We start from the raw sequence: 16,080 nt of genomic DNA on the forward strand, positions 1-16,080 counted from the left end.
CTCCTACAAACCACAGCCCATTAATCCAACTACAGAATGGAAACTTTTTCTTCTTACTAACTTTTTTTTAAAGTTGTTTTTAAGAGAGTTAGTATAAAAACCCAAGGTACAAGGTTAAGGAGCATTTTTCCTTAGCTGATTGGTATGAGAAGGGCCAGGTCTCTAAAGACCCCCACATTTCTGGCCCTGTGTGAAGTGAGGGGTGAAAGGCACCCAGGTTTTTAGCAAGCACCTTCATCTCATCTGGTCCTTTAGTTGCTGGCAGCAGGGGATCCAAGGAGCTAAAACGTTAGCTCTTAAACATGAAGTTGACATTTACCACCTTGATATTCTTCACGCCATTACAACACAGCTAAATCCTCCCTGTTCAAGTAGGAGATGATCTGTTCAAGAGGTGTATTTTGAATGTCACAACATCTGCATGGGTGACGGAGGCTCACCCTGCCTCCAGCCGATTGCTGGAAAAGCAAAACCCAGGGCGCCTGGGTGGCTCAGTTGGTTAAGCGACTGCCTTCGGCTCAGGTCATGATCCCGGAGTTCTGGGATCGAGTCCCACATCGGGCTCCCGGCTCAGCGGGGAGCCTGCTTCTCCCTCTGACCCTATCCCCTCCCATGCTGTTTCTCTCTCTCACTCTCTCTCTCTCTCAAATAAATAAATAAATAATTTATAAATAATAAAAAAAAAAAGAAAAGCAAAACCCATAGAGTAAACTACAGGACTTGCATAGTTCTAAATATTTTGGTAACCTGTCTTTTCCCTCCCTCCTTAGCCAACTTCAGGACTGACTGACCATGACTTCCATAAAGGAGCAGGCAGCAATTAGCCGACTCTTGAGTTTTTTACAGGATTGGGACAACGGTGGCAAAGTCGCAAGGAGTCACATCCTTGACAATTTCATCAAGACCAACCAAGGCAAGACCTCTCCTGAACTGGAGCAGGAGTTTTCCCAGGGAGCCAGCTTGTTCCTGGTACGCTTGACCACCTGGCTTAGGCTCATGTATCCTTTGCCGAACAGAAATAAATTGGGCAATCTTCAAAGGAGAAATGGAACGAAGATTATTCGGAGAGCTCTTCTCTTGAGTCTCCCTAAAATTGTAGATCAGGAAATCTGGTGATCAGAGTAGCGTTCAAACTCCCTCCCACTTCTGTCTTCCCGACCTACACATGTATCCTCATTCTCACCCCTAACCTCTTACGCTCCCATCAGATTTGGTGTGGATATTCCTTCTGTCTGGGGTTAATCCTCTCTGTCCTCAAGGACTATATTCTTTCTCTCTGATGGCCTTCACTTTTGCCTCCTTACCAGCTTTTTCATCAACATTTACATATGCTCAAATCTCTTCTACCTTAAGAAATTAGATTAAATCCCCATCTCAAACCAATATTCCACCTAGTTCCTACCCTTCATGGTGAAGCTTCTTGAAAAGGTTATTGACTTTCCCTGTCTACACTTCTTCACCTCCCTTTTCTCCTCTGCCCACTGCAGTCTGACTTCTGTCCCCTTCACTGATGCAGGTCTTACCAAGGTTACTGCTGTTGTTCTAATTGCAAAACCCAGTGACTACATCCTTGGTCATTACACATGACCTCTCAGAGGCACTTGTCAACCATTACCACTTCTCAAAAAACTCTTCCCTGACGGGCGCCTGGGTGGCTCAGTCGTTAAGCGTCTGCCTTCAGCTCAGGTCATGATCCCAGGGTCCTGGGATCGAGTCCCGCATCGGGCTCCTTGCTCGGCAGGAAGCCTGCTTCTCCCTCTCCCACTCCCCCTGCTTGTGTTCCTGCTCTCGCTGTCTCTCTCTCTGTCAAATAAATAAATAAAAATCTTTAAAAATAAAAAAAAATAAAATAAAATAAATTAAAAAAAAAAAAAAAAAACTCTTCCCTGAAACTAACATAATGTTATATGTCAATTAAACTTCAATAAGAAGAAAGAAAGAAAAAGAAGAAGAAAAAAGCACATATAGGTCATCACAAAAACAAAAAACTACCCACTCTTCCCTTGGTTTCTGGGATACCAATTCTCTTGGTTTTCTCCTTTCTTTCTGTCTTTTCCTCGTTTTCTTCAGCCATCCCTGAAATGTGGATATTTCTTGGGACTCCATCCACATCCCTCTCCCTCGGTGACCTAATCCATCATCATGATGTCAACACTACTCCGGGTGAAGGGTTCTCAGTTGTGTACCCCTGCCCACATTTCTCTCTGGAATCTGAGTTCCATACCTATTAATCCAACTACCATCTCCACTTCTACCCCACAGAATGACTCTCATGTTTCTGGCTTGGGAAACTGGGTGAATGGCGTGCCATTATGTGGGAAGAGAATACAAGAAAAGGAGTTGGGTTAGTTAAGTCTGGTTTGGGACATGTTGTGTTTGAGGTGCCCGTGCTCAGGAGTCCTAGAGACAGATTGGGGTTGAAGACAGATGTGAAAGTTTGGGTTATGGGTGCATTTGAGGATATTCCTGCTCTGTGTGCCCACAGCATCCACGGATCATCTCAGATCCTTTTTTTTTTTTTAAGATTTTATTTTTTAGTAATCTCTATACCCAATGTGGGGCTCAAACTCACAACTCTGAGATCAAGGGTCACACACTCCACTGACTAAGCCAGCCAGGCACCCCTCAGATCCTTTTATTATATATTTTTCTCCTTGCCTGAACCATCTCCTCTCCTCTAAACCTACTTCTTATTTGACTAATTCTTACTCCATCATTCAGATCTCAGTCTAAACATCCCTTCCTCAGGAAGCCTTTTTCTGAGCCCTAGACTAGCCTAGGTTCCCCTGTTACATATGCTCATGGCAGCCCCTCTGTCTTGATCATTATAACATTGTATTGCTTGTACCTGCTCAATATTGGGGCACCTGGGTGGCTCAGTCGATTAAGCGTCCAACTCTTAATTTCAGCTCAGGTCATGATCTCAGGGTTCTAGATTGAGCCCTGTGTCGGGTTCTGGGCACTCAGTGGGGGTCTGCTTGGGATTTTTCTCTCTCCCTCTGCCCCTCTCGCCACCCCCACTTGCTCTGTGCGTGCGCTCATGCTCTCTCTCTCTCAAATAAATAAATCTTTTAAAAAAATATCTCGGGCACCTGGGTAGTGCAGTCGGTTAAGAGTCGGACTCTTGGTTTACTTAGGCTCAGGTCGTGATCTCAGGGTCGTGAGATGGAGTCCCACATCTGTCTCCACGCTCAGCGCAGTCTGCTTAAAATTTCTCTCTCCCGCTCCCTCTGCTCCTCCCCCCACCTCTCTCTCTCTCTCAGAAATAAATAAATCTTCAAAAAAAATCTCTCTTCCCCACTGGGTTATAGGCTCTGTGAGAGCGGGAATCACATCTGTTCTCCTCGTCTCTGCATCCCCAATGCCTAGGACCGTGCCTGGCACGTAAGAGGTACGTACTACATGTTTGTTCAGGAAAGGAAGGAGGGAAGCAGAGTCTGCCGCTGGGCAGAACTAAAGGCTTCAGTAACCACAGCTCCCTTTATCTTACAGTTACATCATCGATAAAATTTCTAATCAGACTCAGACCTAGAACAGGTCAAGGGGAATACCACTGATTATGTCTCTAGGTTGACCCCAATGTCCTCAGACATTAGAGTTCATACCAGAGGTTTAAATTGCAGATTACCAGCCTGTCTCCTCACCCCCACCCCACTGCTCTGATTTAGTAGACTGAGGGAGGATTCCTGGTCTCTTTGTTTCTGATAAGCACCCTGGGGGGCTCTGATGCCTGTGGTCCAAAGATGATACTTTGAGAAACATCAGCACCTATAATTTGGCTTCCGCCTCACAACCTGTGGTACTAACCCCACCAAGGTATCAGCAATGCCTTGGTCGCCAAATCTAGACCACCTTTTGCCTGCCTCATCTTACTTACGTCGCCTCCCCCTAGCCCCGGTCCTGCTTGACCACTGCCCCTTCCCACGCTGTCCTGCCCCCCACCTTCTCCCACAGCCCGTTCTTAGCCTCTGTGGCGGGATCTTTCCTCCCCACCCCTTACGTGGTAGTGTTCTCTTCTTAGTCATTGCACTTACTACCCTTGGCATTGTATCATTCCTCCCCATCTCCCAAGTGCCAGTCAGAACGCCCTGCGTTCATGAGACACTTACGGCACGCTTACTGAATGACTGAAAGAACCATGCTTTCAATATACAGTCATGTGTTCAGTGTCTACACCTGACATTATGCATAGTTTCCTAACCTTTTGTGACCTTGTCATACAACAGAGAAAAGAGACGGGCTGAAGTGATGTAGTGTGTTAAACCAGTGAGCCCACAGCAACTCGGCTGCCCGCTAGTTATGGTGGATTTGGAAGGAAAACAAATCAACATAGCATCATTATGTCTTGTAAAATTGACTACCACCTAATCTCACATTAGCCTCAAACCCCTTTTTTAACCTTGAACTTCCAGAAGAGACCAGTAAAACTAAGGATTTATATATTATAATGACAAAAGTATTAGTTACCATTTATTGCGTCTTTTTATGCTCTAGGCACTGAGCTATGTGATGTACAAATATTAACTCCTCTGAGCTGCTTGTGAGGCCTAATAGGTGATCGGCATTATCCTATTTTATAGATAAGAGACCTGAGCTTTGAAAAGGTTGAGTAATTTACTAGTGAATGGCAGAGATAAGGTCTGAAATGGGTCTGTCTGGCCCAAAGCCCAGACACTATCCACTCTCCTTCAGGCCTCCCTCCCCTGGGACAGGGCGGACCCACAGTTCCACCTCCAACACCATCCCAGGAGATAATCTGCATAAATAGCCCCACACCCTCCGTCTGTCTACAGGCAGGAAGGCCTGACCGGAAGAACTCAGACTCTGAGCTAGACTGCTAGGTTCAAATCCCAGTTCCATCTGTTAACTCTGGGACCTGGACAGGTCATTAACCTGTCTGAGATTGTTTCCTCAGGAAGTACATGGACATATTACTAGCAGCCACCCCAGGGTGTGGTGAGGATTAAATGAGACAAGGCAAGCAGAGCACCGCAGTGCCTAGTACTAGTTAGCGCCTGCTGATACTGTGGCAAACTCCTGGAACTAATTGCTGGAAATAATGGACCAGAAATATGTGTAATGAGTGACTGTGAAAGCAAGACTAGCCTGGGACAGAGGAAAAAGAGGTGACAAAAGTTGGTGAGCCTGGCTGGCAACTGAGGAAAAGAGGGAGAAGGCAGGGAGGCAGGAATGGGGGCTGGGGCTCATGGGGAGCTGGGTGGAGGACAATGTAGGAAGACAGAGGCTACCCTGTGGGCTGATAACCTGGCCTCCAGCTGTAGTGGCAACAGGCAGGGGAGCCTGGCTCCAGAGCAAACACTGTTTTTGCAGTAAAGAGCCTTTCCTAATGAGCCAATCTGTCTCCACTTCTATTGGCATCCTGGGAACCAGGGTGCAGCAGAGATAATTTGCCTCACGCGCCCTCCCCCCCAACAAAGCACCATTACCTCCAACCCATTACATTAGCCTTTATCAGTCTTGGAAGCTCTCAGTCATCCTCCATGAGCTGCAATAATTTCAGCTAATTTCTTAAGTGTTCTAAGAGCCTGTGATGTGTTATGAGCCTAGTAATTGTTGACTGTTTCCTTTTCTGTTGTGGGTTGATTTCATACCTTGTATCCGAGCTGATGCGTGCTCTGGGTGCTTTATTACAATGAAGCTTTTTGCAAGGCTCACATTAAAAAATAACACTAAATACTGAGGTTGTTTTAAATCAGAGTTTAATTTTTCCACCATCTCCCGTTGTTCTTATTAGGAAGGCACGCAATTCTTCATAAAGATAGTGACCTCCAGTGTAAAGCTTTGAGCAAGTACAAAATTGAGAATTAATGATGAAGCCGATTATTTTTAGAGAAGTCTAAAAATGAGGCATAAAGTAATGAACTGTGCTGAGACCCAAGGGTGCAATGGTCATGGCTTAGAGAGGCTTGGAAAATTGACTGTGCTTTCTCCATGCACCTTTTATTCATCAGAGCCTCCTTGCTCTCTAGGGGGCCTTTTCAGACCCAAGGTGGCTGACCAGCCCCAGAAAAGCTTCCTGGGAGACCAGGAACATGCCTGCTAGTACCGCCCACCCCTGTGCCCGACACCGTGTGTCGCCACTTACCCCTTCAGCCTAGTGGCCCCTCTCAGATAAAGGGCACAATTCAACTGTTGGTCATCCTGGGCCATAGAAGGTACCAGGAGTCGACACAGGATCTGGTTTCTGTGTGGAAAACCACCCTGAAATTCACTCTTTAACCTGTTATGCAGCTATATGACTGGCTCCTGTTTAGATAAGCTTCTAAAGTCTATTGGCATCTTCTTGTCAGCGGTGAGCAGGTGAGTTCTATTTCTAGAGAGATTCTGGGGTTTCAGTTGCATATGGGGCTCATGGTATCCTTGGCATTCACACCACATGGGACTACCGTGTTTTCTATCACACGGGTAGAAATCTGTATTTTAAGCCTGGCTAGGGGGTGCCTGGGGGGCTCAGATTTCGGTTAAGCGTTTGCCTTTGGCTCAGGTCATGATCTCCAGGTCCTGGGATCGAGTCCCACATTGGGCTCCCTGCTCAGCGGGGAGTCTGCTTCTCCCTCTTCCTCTGCCTCTCCCCACTGCTCCTGCTCTCTCTCTCTCTCTCTCTCTGTCTCAAATGAACAAATAAAAAATTCTTTTAAAAAAAGCCTGGCTAGATCCAGGGGTTCAAAAAATGTCATCAGTACTTGGTCTCTCCCTCTCTCTTCTCCATTTCTCAGCTCTGTTCCCCTCTGTATTCTTTGGTCTCCATGTGCTATGGCCCTCAGAAGCTCCAGACATGCATCATGCTTGCTCAGCCACACCCAAAAGAGAGCATATCTTTGCCAGGGGTTCCCAAGAAAGCCCCAGGTGTTGAGCCTCATTGGACCAACTGAGGTCACATGGCTAGTCCCAACCAATTACTGCAGTCAGAATGATGGCATGCCTTGTAACCTGCTCACCCTGCCAAAACCACACGGCCCATGAGTGGCAGAGGGGTGATTCCCCAAGGGATAGTTGAGATGCTATTTCAGGAAGAAGAGGAACAGAGTCTGGAAAACTAAACACAAGAAACGTCCAACGTATTTAACTTTTGCATTTGCTGCTAGAAGGAAGAACTTCCAAATTATTGTGTCACTTTGCCCATGAACACTTCCTGGATAGGAGGGCAAAGTGTGAGAAGAAAGGACCTCGAGATCCCTTAGAAAGGTGAGTGCCAAGGAACATGACAAGTGTCTTATTTCTACTCTGGTATTCCCCTGGACAGTAATCGGTACCTTAGAGAATTTCTGGAAGTTGGAGGCGTCCTAACACTCTTGGAAATACTTGGGCTGGAGAAGATCAGGGAAGAGGACAAGAAGGAATCCATCAAGCTACTTCAGGTTATTGCAAACCATGGCAGGAAGTACAAGGAGCTCATCTGTGAAAGCTATGGTGGGTACTGTGTTACGCCGGGGGTGGCGATTCCATGTCTCCCTAGGGGCCTGGGTGAAATGGTGGTGGCACCCAGTACCGCTCTAGGAAAATGTTGCACGGAAGCACTTTGTACAGTGGAGTCAATTAGCTCCTGTCCGTGTCACCACCACGAGAGTCAGATTTATGATTTCCTTGATTCATCATTTGCTCCAATCTTTCCGTGGTGGTTTTGGAAATACTTCTCCATTTTAAATATATCCTCTTTCATGCATCCATTCAACAAAGATTTATTAAGCCATTGCCTAAAATCCTTTGTGAAATTGAGTTATGAATAACTCTAGAAATAAAATGGAAATAAAATCATTGTCATTCATTGAATATGTGTGATATATGTGTATATATCACATATATATATAGTGCTGGGGATACAAAGATGAATAAAATACAGTCCTTATCCTCAAAGAGCTTACAGTATGGTGTGGTGAGAAGGGTAAACAACCCTGTAATTTCCCTATGTTCCATCAAGTGCTCTGATCGAGGTGGTTGGGCAAGATACCATCCCCCACATGTCCCTTTTTCAAAGCACTTCCCTCGCTGCACTTTGCATCATGCTTCTCCTCTACGTCTCCCCGTGGCCTCTCTGAGCCTCAGTGTATATATTCATTAAATGGGACTAACACCTCCCTCTCAGTATAGTTTCTGGGATTAAATGAGGCAGCCTTTGTTAGAACATTTAGTAAACTACTGAACGCTGCACGTGTTAATGATCATATAGCAATCCCAAACGCACGTTTAATTGTGCATTTTGCGGAGCCATTTTAAACTTTAGAACAGATTTTGACAAGCTGACGTGCCTGTGTTGAAATCAAATCCTCTGGCCACAGAGCCATGAAGCAAACAAGACAGGGAGGCAGCATGAGAACTGAGCCTTGATTCTGCTTCGCTTGAACGGGCCTCGTTCACACATCTCAGTCGTCCCCTGCCCATATTATGTCATCTTGAGTGAGGATTGTTTTCATAATCCCCTTCTAATTGAGCATTTCCTCTCTTCTGTGCTCAGGTGTACGATCCATAGCAGAATTTTTGGCAAAGTCTAAATCCGAAGAGACCCAGGAAGAAGTGCAGCTTCTGTTGGATTCTTTGGTCCACGGAAACCCCAAGTACCAGAATCAAGTCTACAAAGGTCTAATAGCTTTGCTGTCCTGCGCATCACCAAAAGCTCAGCAGCTGTCCCTGCAGACTCTCAGGACTGCGCAGGTGAGCCCCAGCTGCATGCTCCCGTGGTTCTGATTCAACCCACACAGTAACCTTAAAATTACCTACCACGGTTGCACTTCAGACAGGCATGAGAAACAGAGCTCAGCCTCCCACGGCACGTCTGCTGTTCAATGAGTGTTACTTCCAGAAGGCCAAGGCGGAGCAAAGAGTTCATGTCGCCCAGCAGAGTGATTTGTCCTGTTTACTTAAGGATCAGAAAGATGTTGGCAGACTTAAAAGTGGTTGAGACAAGCAACAAAGATGATGAAAAGACTGTAGAAATGCTTACAGGAGTCAATTTGGTAGGGAAGGAATCACGGTGCACTTGTAGACAGCGCAGGAGGGAAAGGCCAGATCGCCAGGGCTTGGGAAGGCTCCTCCTCTCCTCCTGGCTTCTGCCTTCCTCTCAGTACCCTGGAATGTGAGTGGGATCCGATTTGGGACATGGTGGCTGCCTGAAGACACCGCGCTGGTAAGGAGGGAAGAGAGGCTCCAAGAGTGGTCTTGAGATAAATTAGCAAAAGCTCTCAAAACAGCTCCACTCTGGGTGGAGGCAGGGAGACAAGAGGTCGAAGGGATGGTGAGGCCTGCCCTGGGGCAGGGGGAACAGAGGCGACTGGGTCAGACAGACATTTCTGAGGCGGAGCGCGTGGGACGTGGGGCAGTAAAAGAAAAGCAGGCAAAAATGACAGCCAGCTTTGGACTTGGCAGCAGGCTGAGCTGTGTGCCACCAGGAGAGAGCAGGGAAAGATCGATCAGATTTGGGAAGAGTTAGGTTTTGACTCAATGAGACTTGGTGGCTCCCAAGTGCCATCTAAGGAGCAGGCCCAGCCGGCTGCAGAGGACATAAATAGGTCATTTGTGTAAAAAACAAAACAAACAAACAAAAAAACGAATCCCGGGCCTCCTTCCCATAGATTCTGACAGCTTTCAGACGGCCTTTGGTAATGCTTTTTCTTTTTAAGCTCCCCAAGTAATTCTGATTCCTAGCTCAAACTGAGGAATTACTGTTGAGGACATCTAGTAGAGATACCCACCGCACAGTAGAAAATAAAAGTCTGAAGCCTCGGAAAGAGACCCGAGATGAGGATGGCAGTTGGTTTTCCTGAGCAGAGAAAGGATCACTGAAACAGCAGAAGTGAGGGAGGTCAGCCAGGTAAAATGAACCAGAAGGAGAATCACCGGCATTTAAGAGATGAGCTGAAAAAAAAAAAGAGATGAGCTGAGCAAGAAGGTCCAACAAAACAGCTGGATTATCATTATTATTTCCGGTTTCCATTTATTAAGTGCCTCCTACCTGCTAGGCACTGTCCCAGGGGCTTACTTCCATGATCTCTTTTAGTCTTCACAATAGCTGATGGAGGCAGACATTTTATTTTATTTTTTTAAAGATTATTATTTTTTTATTTATTTGAGAGAGAGAAAGAGCATGAGCATGGGAGAGGCAGAGGGAGAGAGAAAGAGAGAAACAGACTCTCTGCTGAGCAGGGAGCCCGATGTGGGGCTTGATCCCAGGATCCTGGGATCATGACCTGAACTGAAGACAGACGCTTAACTAACTGAGCTACCCAGGCGCCCCGGAGGCAGATTACCTCATTTTAAAGATGAGGTAACTGAGCCTTGAGGGGTGTCCGGTGACTTACTCCAGGCCACACACTAAGGAAGAGGTATGTACTAAGCAGGCACTGAAATCCAACTCTCCCTAACTCCAGAGTTCTTAGTCGTTCCATATACCACTCTGCCTCTTTGAAAAAGAGCAATGGAAGCCGTTAAAGGAAAACGAGGGAAAAAAACGCCTGTAAAAGTGAAGGGAAAAGAGTTTCAACGAGGAGAATATGACCAGCTGGGTCAAATACCACAGAGAGGCTAAGTGTAGGTAGAACAGAAAAATGGTCCCCGCGTGAAAAGTTTGGGTGAATGTTGGTCCCATGGCAGGAGAAGTTAAATTGCAGCAGCCTGTCAAAGGATGCACGAGAATGAAGTGGCTTCCCCTGGGCTCCTGGGAGGCTTAGGTGTAGAGGGAGAATAAGAGCAATATCCGAAGGGCAATTGTGTGCAAAGTGGGTGAGCTTGAGGATGTTTCACGCTAAAGGACAGGAACCAATGCCCGGATAAATGTTGAAGAGGTAGAGAAGACGGGCTCCCCAGTCGCTTGAGGTCCCTGAAGGAGAGAAGATTTAGGATCCTGGATGAGTTCAGCTCTCCCCAGCTGGTGCCCACCCTCGCCCCAGCAAGGTAGCCGGCTCACCCCAACTGAATGCCTCCTGAGCTAGAGGGGTCAGTGGCAAGCTCAGCAGACTGTCTTTCGGATCCTTGGCTGCCATATCTGGCCCTCCTCTGGAGAAATGTACTCATACAGTGCACCACTACTCTCCCCCACCCCATTCGGCCAGGCTGCCTAGCTGTTTGCAAGCCTGCTTTTCGTTTCTTCCAGGTGTACTAGATCTTAAGTAACCCCCTTGTCCTGTTGTCTTGTCTCGTCAGTCGATCATTGGAACCACCCACCCCAGCATCGTGGAGTGCGTGCTGAAGGTGCTGCGCACAATGCACCTCGAAGTCCAGTATGAAGGTAGGGGCGCAGCTGGGTCTGTTCCTGCTCACACATACAGAAGCTGACCATGAGAACTAGACAGACTAGCTCTAACAGTTTTCTCTTAGTCACAAAGAACCTTGTTGGGTATCCTGGAGAGCCTTGGCAGCTGGTAGATGCTGGTTCGGTCTGATCTGCAAGTTATTCAGAAAATGATAATCACTTTCTGTACTTCGAATCAGCCACGTGGTACTTTAACATTGGCTATGATCCACCTGGGTCCAGAGCTGGCTGGTTCCCAGTCTTTTTTCTTTTTTTTAAGATTTTATTTATTTTTATTTTTGCAAGAGGGAGAGAGGTAGAGAGAGAGAGAGAGTGCACAAGCAGTGGGGAGGGGCAGAGGGAGAAGCAGACTCTCCGCTGAGCAGGCGCTGAGCAGGGAGCCTGACTCGGGACTCAATCCCAGGACCCTGGGATCATGACCTGAGCCAAAGGCAGATGCTTAACCAACTGAGCCATCCAGGCGCCCTCTGGTTCCCAGTCTTATGTGGTAGTTCCCCTCTAACCAGAAATCACCCAGAGGACTCCACTTGTAAGGAACTAAACTGAACAGTGGTAGTATTGATAAGTTTGCATGTATTCAGTCCTCCTATGTGCCTGCTACTTTCCATGCATCATTTCATTTAATTCTCAAAAGAACCACAAGAGTACAGAGCCTGACACATATTAGGTATTCAGATGCTCAAATGAACGAACGGTGGAGGTAAGTATTTTTATGTTTTTCAAGCTAAAGCATTGAAGCACAGAGATATTAAGTATGCTTCCCCAGGTTATACAGCTAACCAGAGTCAAACCAGATCTGAATCCAAGGCATATGCTTTTATTTTTTTAAAGTGATCCTTTTTTAATTTTTTTTTCATTATTTTTATTTATTTATTTATTATTTTGTGGGCAGCAAAGCAAAGTTTATTGAATGATAGTACAAAGCTCCCAAAGAGGGAGGGGACCCAAGAGGGTTGCCCTAAAGTGGTCCTTTAAAAAAAAAAGAAAAGATTTATTTATTTATTTGAGAAAGAGAGGGAGTACATGCATGCGCATGGTGGGGGGGAGGGGCAGAGGGAGAGGGAGAAAGAGTCTTAAGTGGACTCCAAGCTCAGCTCTCATGACCCTGAGATCACGGCCCTGAAATCAGGACCTGAGCCGAAACCAACTAGATGCTTAACAGACTGTACCACCCAGGCGCCCCCAAAGCATATGCTTTTAACATGAACCCATGGCAGGTGTTTATAGGATGTTTCCTTCCGTATTCCTATAGTGGTTCAGAGAAGGAAGATTCTGTTTTCAGAGGGAGGGAGCAAAGAAGGGATTGCTGAGAAGGTGGTGTTTGAGCTGACCTTGGAGAATGGGAAGGATTTGGGAAAGTGGAAAGGAGCAGAGGAGGGCATTCTGGAAAGGGGAATGGTATAAACGAAGTTCCGGGCATACAGAAGTACAAGATGTATCTGAGGAATGACAGGTAGATAATTTAGTGGAAGTTTGGTAGAGGTCTCAGCCCAGGAAGACCTAGAAAGGTAGGCTAGGACCAGACTGAGGAGTACCTTGAATGCCAGATGGAATAGTGGGCACTCTGTCCAGGAGGTTACCTGGGTGGTGGTATCCGCAGTAGGTCAGAACCACAGGGAGACTCGAGGCTTGAAGCCAGTTGGGAGGCCTTTTGGGTTGTTCAGATAACAAAGTAAGAATGCCCCCATCTAGCCAAATATAGAGGCCCTGGCAAGAGGGAATGGACAGGACTAGGAAGTGCCTGGGTGTGGAGAATGAGGTGGCATAAGGGGAAAGGGCAGGGCTGAAGAGGCGGGGACACAGAGGCCCATTATGCAGGAAAAGTGTAGACATCAGCAAATATTAGGATCCCTGTGTCCAAGATGGCAGGCTGGTGGAGCCCCGGATCCAGGAAGTCTGGGAGGGGCAAGAGGAGCAGGCAGGGACCAGGGATCAGGTATGCATGTGAGACCCTGGGGAAGACCAGCAAAGGTCCAGAGGGTGACTTCAAATATCGATTGTTTTTCAGAGGCAGTGTTGAAATTGAATGTTGGTCCGTTTTTCCTGCAGTAGCATGCCATTTTTGTATTTGTTTGACCCCTGCAGGTGTGCTTGGGAAGATGGACCTTGTATGGTGAGAAGTAATGCTGTGTTAAAATCAATTACCAGTTGGAGGAGAGTCTCCTAGCTGGGGAGGAGTTGCCAGAGAGGGGTAGGGTAGTGGAGGGAACTGAGTAAAGTTCAGACCCAGCAGCGGAGAGTTGTCGCTGCATGGGAGCAAGGGTGAGGGGGGTGACGTGGCAGTGGACTCATGTTAGGAAATGTAATCAAGCAGCCCGCAAAGATTACTGGGTGGCACTGAGCCTCCCTCCCTGCCACCACCTCCACGGGGCTCACATACATGACCACTCCTACTCATCATCACTTCTTAGCTTATGCCTTTCTTCTCCAAGGTCTTCTGTCACCTGCCTTCCAGCCCTGCCCAGATGTCAGCCCTCCTTCCTTTGTACCACCCTGCATCCTCCTCCCTGCCAGTACCCCCAGCCCTGGAGCAGTCATTTCCAGAATACACTGCACAGTTTCAGGCACTTCTTCTTTTTTTTTTTTTTAAGATTTTATTTACTTATTTGAAAGAGAGAGTGCAAGCAGGGGGAGAAGCAGAGGGGCTGGATGAGGGAGGGGAAAGAATCTGAAGCAGACTCTGCGCTGAGTGCAGAGCCTGGGCGGGGGGGGGGGCTCGATCTCACAAACTTGCGATCCCGAAACCAAGAGTTGGAGGCTTAACTGCGCCCAGCAGACGCCCCAGTTTCAGTGCACTTCTTACCACTTCTGTCCTTATATCCTCAGAGCAGTCTCTGGCCTAGGGTAGGTCCTTGTTGCATGTTTGTGGAGGGAGAGAGGGAGGGAGTTCTGTCCATACACCCTGAACCCTGGCAGAGGCAGAAAAGTGTGAAGCTTTCTCACTGCCCCTTTGGTTTGATGTCTGCTCCTGTGATAACAGTGAAACTGTGAGCCTCAAAATAATTTCAAACAGGCCAGACTCATAACCGGTGCTCAAGAAATGTCTGTTGAATGAAGGAATTATTCTTTTTCACCAGGGACTTCAAAAGGGTCTTGGTGTAACTGGGAACATAGAGCGTGTATGTGTGCGGTTGTCCCCTAGGGAGAGCTATTCCACACGCTCGGCAGAGTGGAAGTTTAGGGAGCGAACGCGGCGTTCAGCTCCCACTGAAAATCCTCCAAAGGCAGGGCAGGGAAGGTCTGACAGGTCTTAGATGTGGTCCAACAGTGCCAAACAGGGAGGACCAGGGAGAAATTTCTCTGAGTTGGAGGACACCAAATTGCAAGACCAAGGTAAAGTCCCCCCAGGGTGATGGCAACAGTCACGGTTGAGAGAAGCCTGTGACCAGGAGGGGTGGGTGGTATAGCAGAATGGACTAACCTTAAAAGGGCAGGGTTGGTTTGTTTTTAAAAAACAAATATTGAGTGAACATCTGCGGTGTGCCAAGTACTGTGCCAGGTACTGAGGGTGCGGGGGCGGTGGTTGTGTTTGTACTGAGAAGAAAAAGGAATAGTTGAGAAGGAGGAGGGAAGGAGGACGCACTCCACCTCCCACGCTGGGAGGGGGTAGTTGACATCCTTCCCCTGAGAAGGCTACAGGGAAAGTGCAGTTGTCAGGGAGAGTGCCGTGACAACAGGGTGGAGAGGCTTGGGAGGCTGAGTGACTCTTTTCCTTGCAGCATGGGGCCAGGGGTGCCGGAGCCCGGTGTCGGCTTCACCTCTTTTCTCATTGAGAACTGCACCTCTGCGCCTCCGAATCTACCTGCCTGCCTGGCCTGTTACCCACGTTCTCGGCCCTCTTTCCCATCTCAGCTGAGTGTCCCTGCTCCTGCCGCAGCCAGCTCTTCTGCTTCTGCTTCTGCTCTGAAGCACATTCATAAAGCCTTCTCATAAACAGAGGCTCTCTCTTTCTCTCTAGAGGATCATCTCCGGTGACATGCAAATATGTTCTGCATCTCCCATCTTAAAAAAAAAAGAGCCCCTCCTTGGGGACTTTAATCTATGGATTAAAAGAGATTTAAAAGACACCCCCCCAGATTAAATTCAATGATAGCGTTTAAGGATGCATAGCGCTCCTTGACCCCAAGTTCCACTCCAGCTACTCATTTTTCCATTTTCTTCCTACTTGATCTCTCAGCTGCTTGTGACCGAATTGGCCCAAAGCAACTTTTCTTCTCTGGGCTTCTGTGACGCCACTTCCAGTTCTCCTCCCTCAAGCTGGGTCTGCCATGTTTGTTATGATTGCTTTGCTACTTTCTCCTATTTCTCTACCTGACTGTTGGGTCAGCCTACTTCTCACCTCTTTACCCACACCTTCTGCTCGCCTGATTTTGTCTAGTCCCCAGCTTTACACACCACATATATGTTATATATTCAGGTACCAGACTGTGTCTCTGGCCTGACCTCTCCCCTGAAATCTCCCCAGACATCTGAAATTTATAGCCAAAACAGAACTCTTGATTTTCTTCCCAAATCCTACCCTGTCTTCTATTTTCACTAAAAGGTGCCACCACCAACCCAACTGCTCAACTAAAAAGTGTAGGCCTAGTACCAAATGATCTGCTTTCTCTCACCTCCCACTGTGTCCCACCCTTACCGAGTCCTCTCGGCTCTGTCCCTACTTACAGTCTCTGTCCCCACCACCACTGTGATCGCCCGTGGCTAACTCACCATCCTGTCGCTAAATTCTGCTTCCATCCTGGCCTCCTATAATCCATTCTCCCATTGCAGCCAGAACGATCATTTCAAAAATAGGTTCCCCTTGCACCTACACTAAA

The 16,080-nt window shown here is 47.4% G+C and overlaps 1 protein-coding gene across 1 annotated transcript in view; it reads left to right on the top strand.

Moving 5' to 3' along the window:
- The first annotated feature begins 792 nt into the window (after nucleotides 1–792).
- ARMH1 (armadillo like helical domain containing 1) overlaps nucleotides 793–16,080 on the top strand; it is a 34,296-nt gene continuing 19,008 nt past the window's right edge. The window contains exons 1-5 of the mRNA XM_021683831.1: nucleotides 793–998; nucleotides 6,253–6,321; nucleotides 7,265–7,431; nucleotides 8,474–8,670; nucleotides 11,155–11,239. Of these exons, the coding sequence (XP_021539506.1) occupies nucleotides 793–998; nucleotides 6,253–6,321; nucleotides 7,265–7,431; nucleotides 8,474–8,670; nucleotides 11,155–11,239 (724 nt within the window). The remainder of the gene's footprint in view (nucleotides 999–6,252; nucleotides 6,322–7,264; nucleotides 7,432–8,473; nucleotides 8,671–11,154; nucleotides 11,240–16,080) is intronic.

The sequence above is a fragment of the Neomonachus schauinslandi genome, chromosome 4 (genome assembly GCF_002201575.2).
Source record: "Neomonachus schauinslandi chromosome 4, ASM220157v2, whole genome shotgun sequence".
Lineage (NCBI taxonomy): Eukaryota > Metazoa > Chordata > Mammalia > Carnivora > Phocidae > Neomonachus > Neomonachus schauinslandi.